The sequence below is a fragment of the Antrostomus carolinensis genome, unplaced genomic scaffold (assembly GCF_000700745.2).
Source record: "Antrostomus carolinensis isolate BGI_N321 unplaced genomic scaffold, ASM70074v2 scaffold9751, whole genome shotgun sequence".
In the NCBI taxonomy this organism is placed as follows: Eukaryota; Metazoa; Chordata; class Aves; order Caprimulgiformes; family Caprimulgidae; genus Antrostomus; species Antrostomus carolinensis.
In genome coordinates, this window is record NW_010296435.1 from 22486 (window position 1) to 23983 (window position 1498).

Sequence of the window (1498 nt, forward strand, 5' to 3'; positions counted from 1 at the left end):
GCTTCTCTGTCCACAATGGCACAGTGATGGCTCATGTTCATTCCTTTGGCTTGTGGCCACAGTCACTCTCTCACTCTTCCCCACCCCCCCAGGGAGCAGGGGAGAGAATTGGAAGGGTAAAAGCGAGGAGACTCATGGGTTGAGATAAAAACAATTTACTAATTAAAATAATAATGATGATAATAACAGTAATAACAATATACAATTGAGTGATGCACAGTGCAGTTGCTCACCACCCACTGACTGATGCCCAGCCTGTGCCAGCCAGTGATCCCGGAGCAGAGGCAGTCCCCAAACCCAAACCCCGGCAGAGTGAGAACCTGAATGATCCCTGAGAGAATCCCCCCAGTTTCTGGTCAACCCTGGTTAATATACTGACGTGATGTGACATGATCTGGAATATCTCATTGGCACAACCAGATGCTAGTTTGGGGTTTTGCTATTTACTACACTTCTCCCTCCCAGTCCTAATGCAGCTGTGAACCAGCCAAACACGGTGGCCTTGAGCTCCAGCAGAACCTAACAACATTAGTACCTCATCAACATTCTTCTCATAACAAATCCCACTCTGAAACTAAACCACAGCTATTCTAGCTACTAAAAGGAAAATTATCTCTCTCCTAGCAAAACCAGGACACTTCTTTTGGTATCTGTGCTTACACAGGAGGGTCTGGGTTGAGGCCACCGCTCCAGCTGTTTTTGGAGGACCTTTCACCATAGGAGTTGAAGGGCAACTTTGAGCTTCATGGTGATCACTGCAACAGGAGGCACATCCAAAGCAGCGTGGATGTGCCAGCAGTTCCCAGCCATGTCTCTTGTCTATATGTCCATAGTTTAATACTAACACTGTCTCTCTGATCCTTTTGTAGTGTTACTTGTACCTCTTCTACAGCTCGGCGAGGAAGGTGAAGACGTTTGTACTCTTTTTCTCTGTTTGTTTCTGCAACATTTACTTGTACGGGTTACGGAACCTCTGGCAAATCGCCTTTCACATAGGAGTGGCATCTCTTTCTTCATATCAGATATTGACAAGGCAACTTCTGGAGAAACAGCCTGACTGTGGAGTATGAAAAAAAAAACAACAAAACAAACTTTGGGTTTGCTACTCTATTTTTACAACTTCTTTTGTATTAAACTGGCCAAAAATAGCTTGGAGTATTTTTAAAGGTTTGTGACGATGCTTATTGCAAGGAGGATATTTCAAAGTAACTTGAAATAAAGTAGGATGTAATGTAAAGTAATCATGTCACATATACAGTGAGGAATGTAGCTGTGTTTACCATGGCATGTGGTAATTGTACATGGTAGAACTTGTCAGGTGTCATCAAGAGATGGAGGTTCTCCTTACCATAAACAAACTTTTACTCCTTGACTAATACCATCTAGACAGCATTTTGCTATTTGTCTTACAGGCTGTGTAACAGTTTGGCAGGTCAATGTCTTCCCCTGCCAGGGCTTCTGAAAATATTAAAATTGTATAGTGAAATTAAGATAAAGT

The 1498-nt window shown here is 42.9% G+C and overlaps 1 protein-coding gene across 1 annotated transcript in view; it reads left to right on the forward strand.

Annotated features, from left to right (window-relative positions):
- SEC22C (SEC22 homolog C, vesicle trafficking protein) overlaps positions 1–1248 on the forward strand; it is a 21117-nt gene extending 19869 nt beyond the window's left edge. Inside the window, exon 8 of the mRNA XM_010178301.2 lies at positions 870–1248. Coding sequence (XP_010176603.1) covers positions 870–1070 — 201 coding nt within the window. The 3' untranslated portion in view covers positions 1071–1248. The remainder of the gene's footprint in view (positions 1–869) is intronic.
- The last annotated feature ends 250 nt before the right edge of the window (positions 1249–1498 follow it).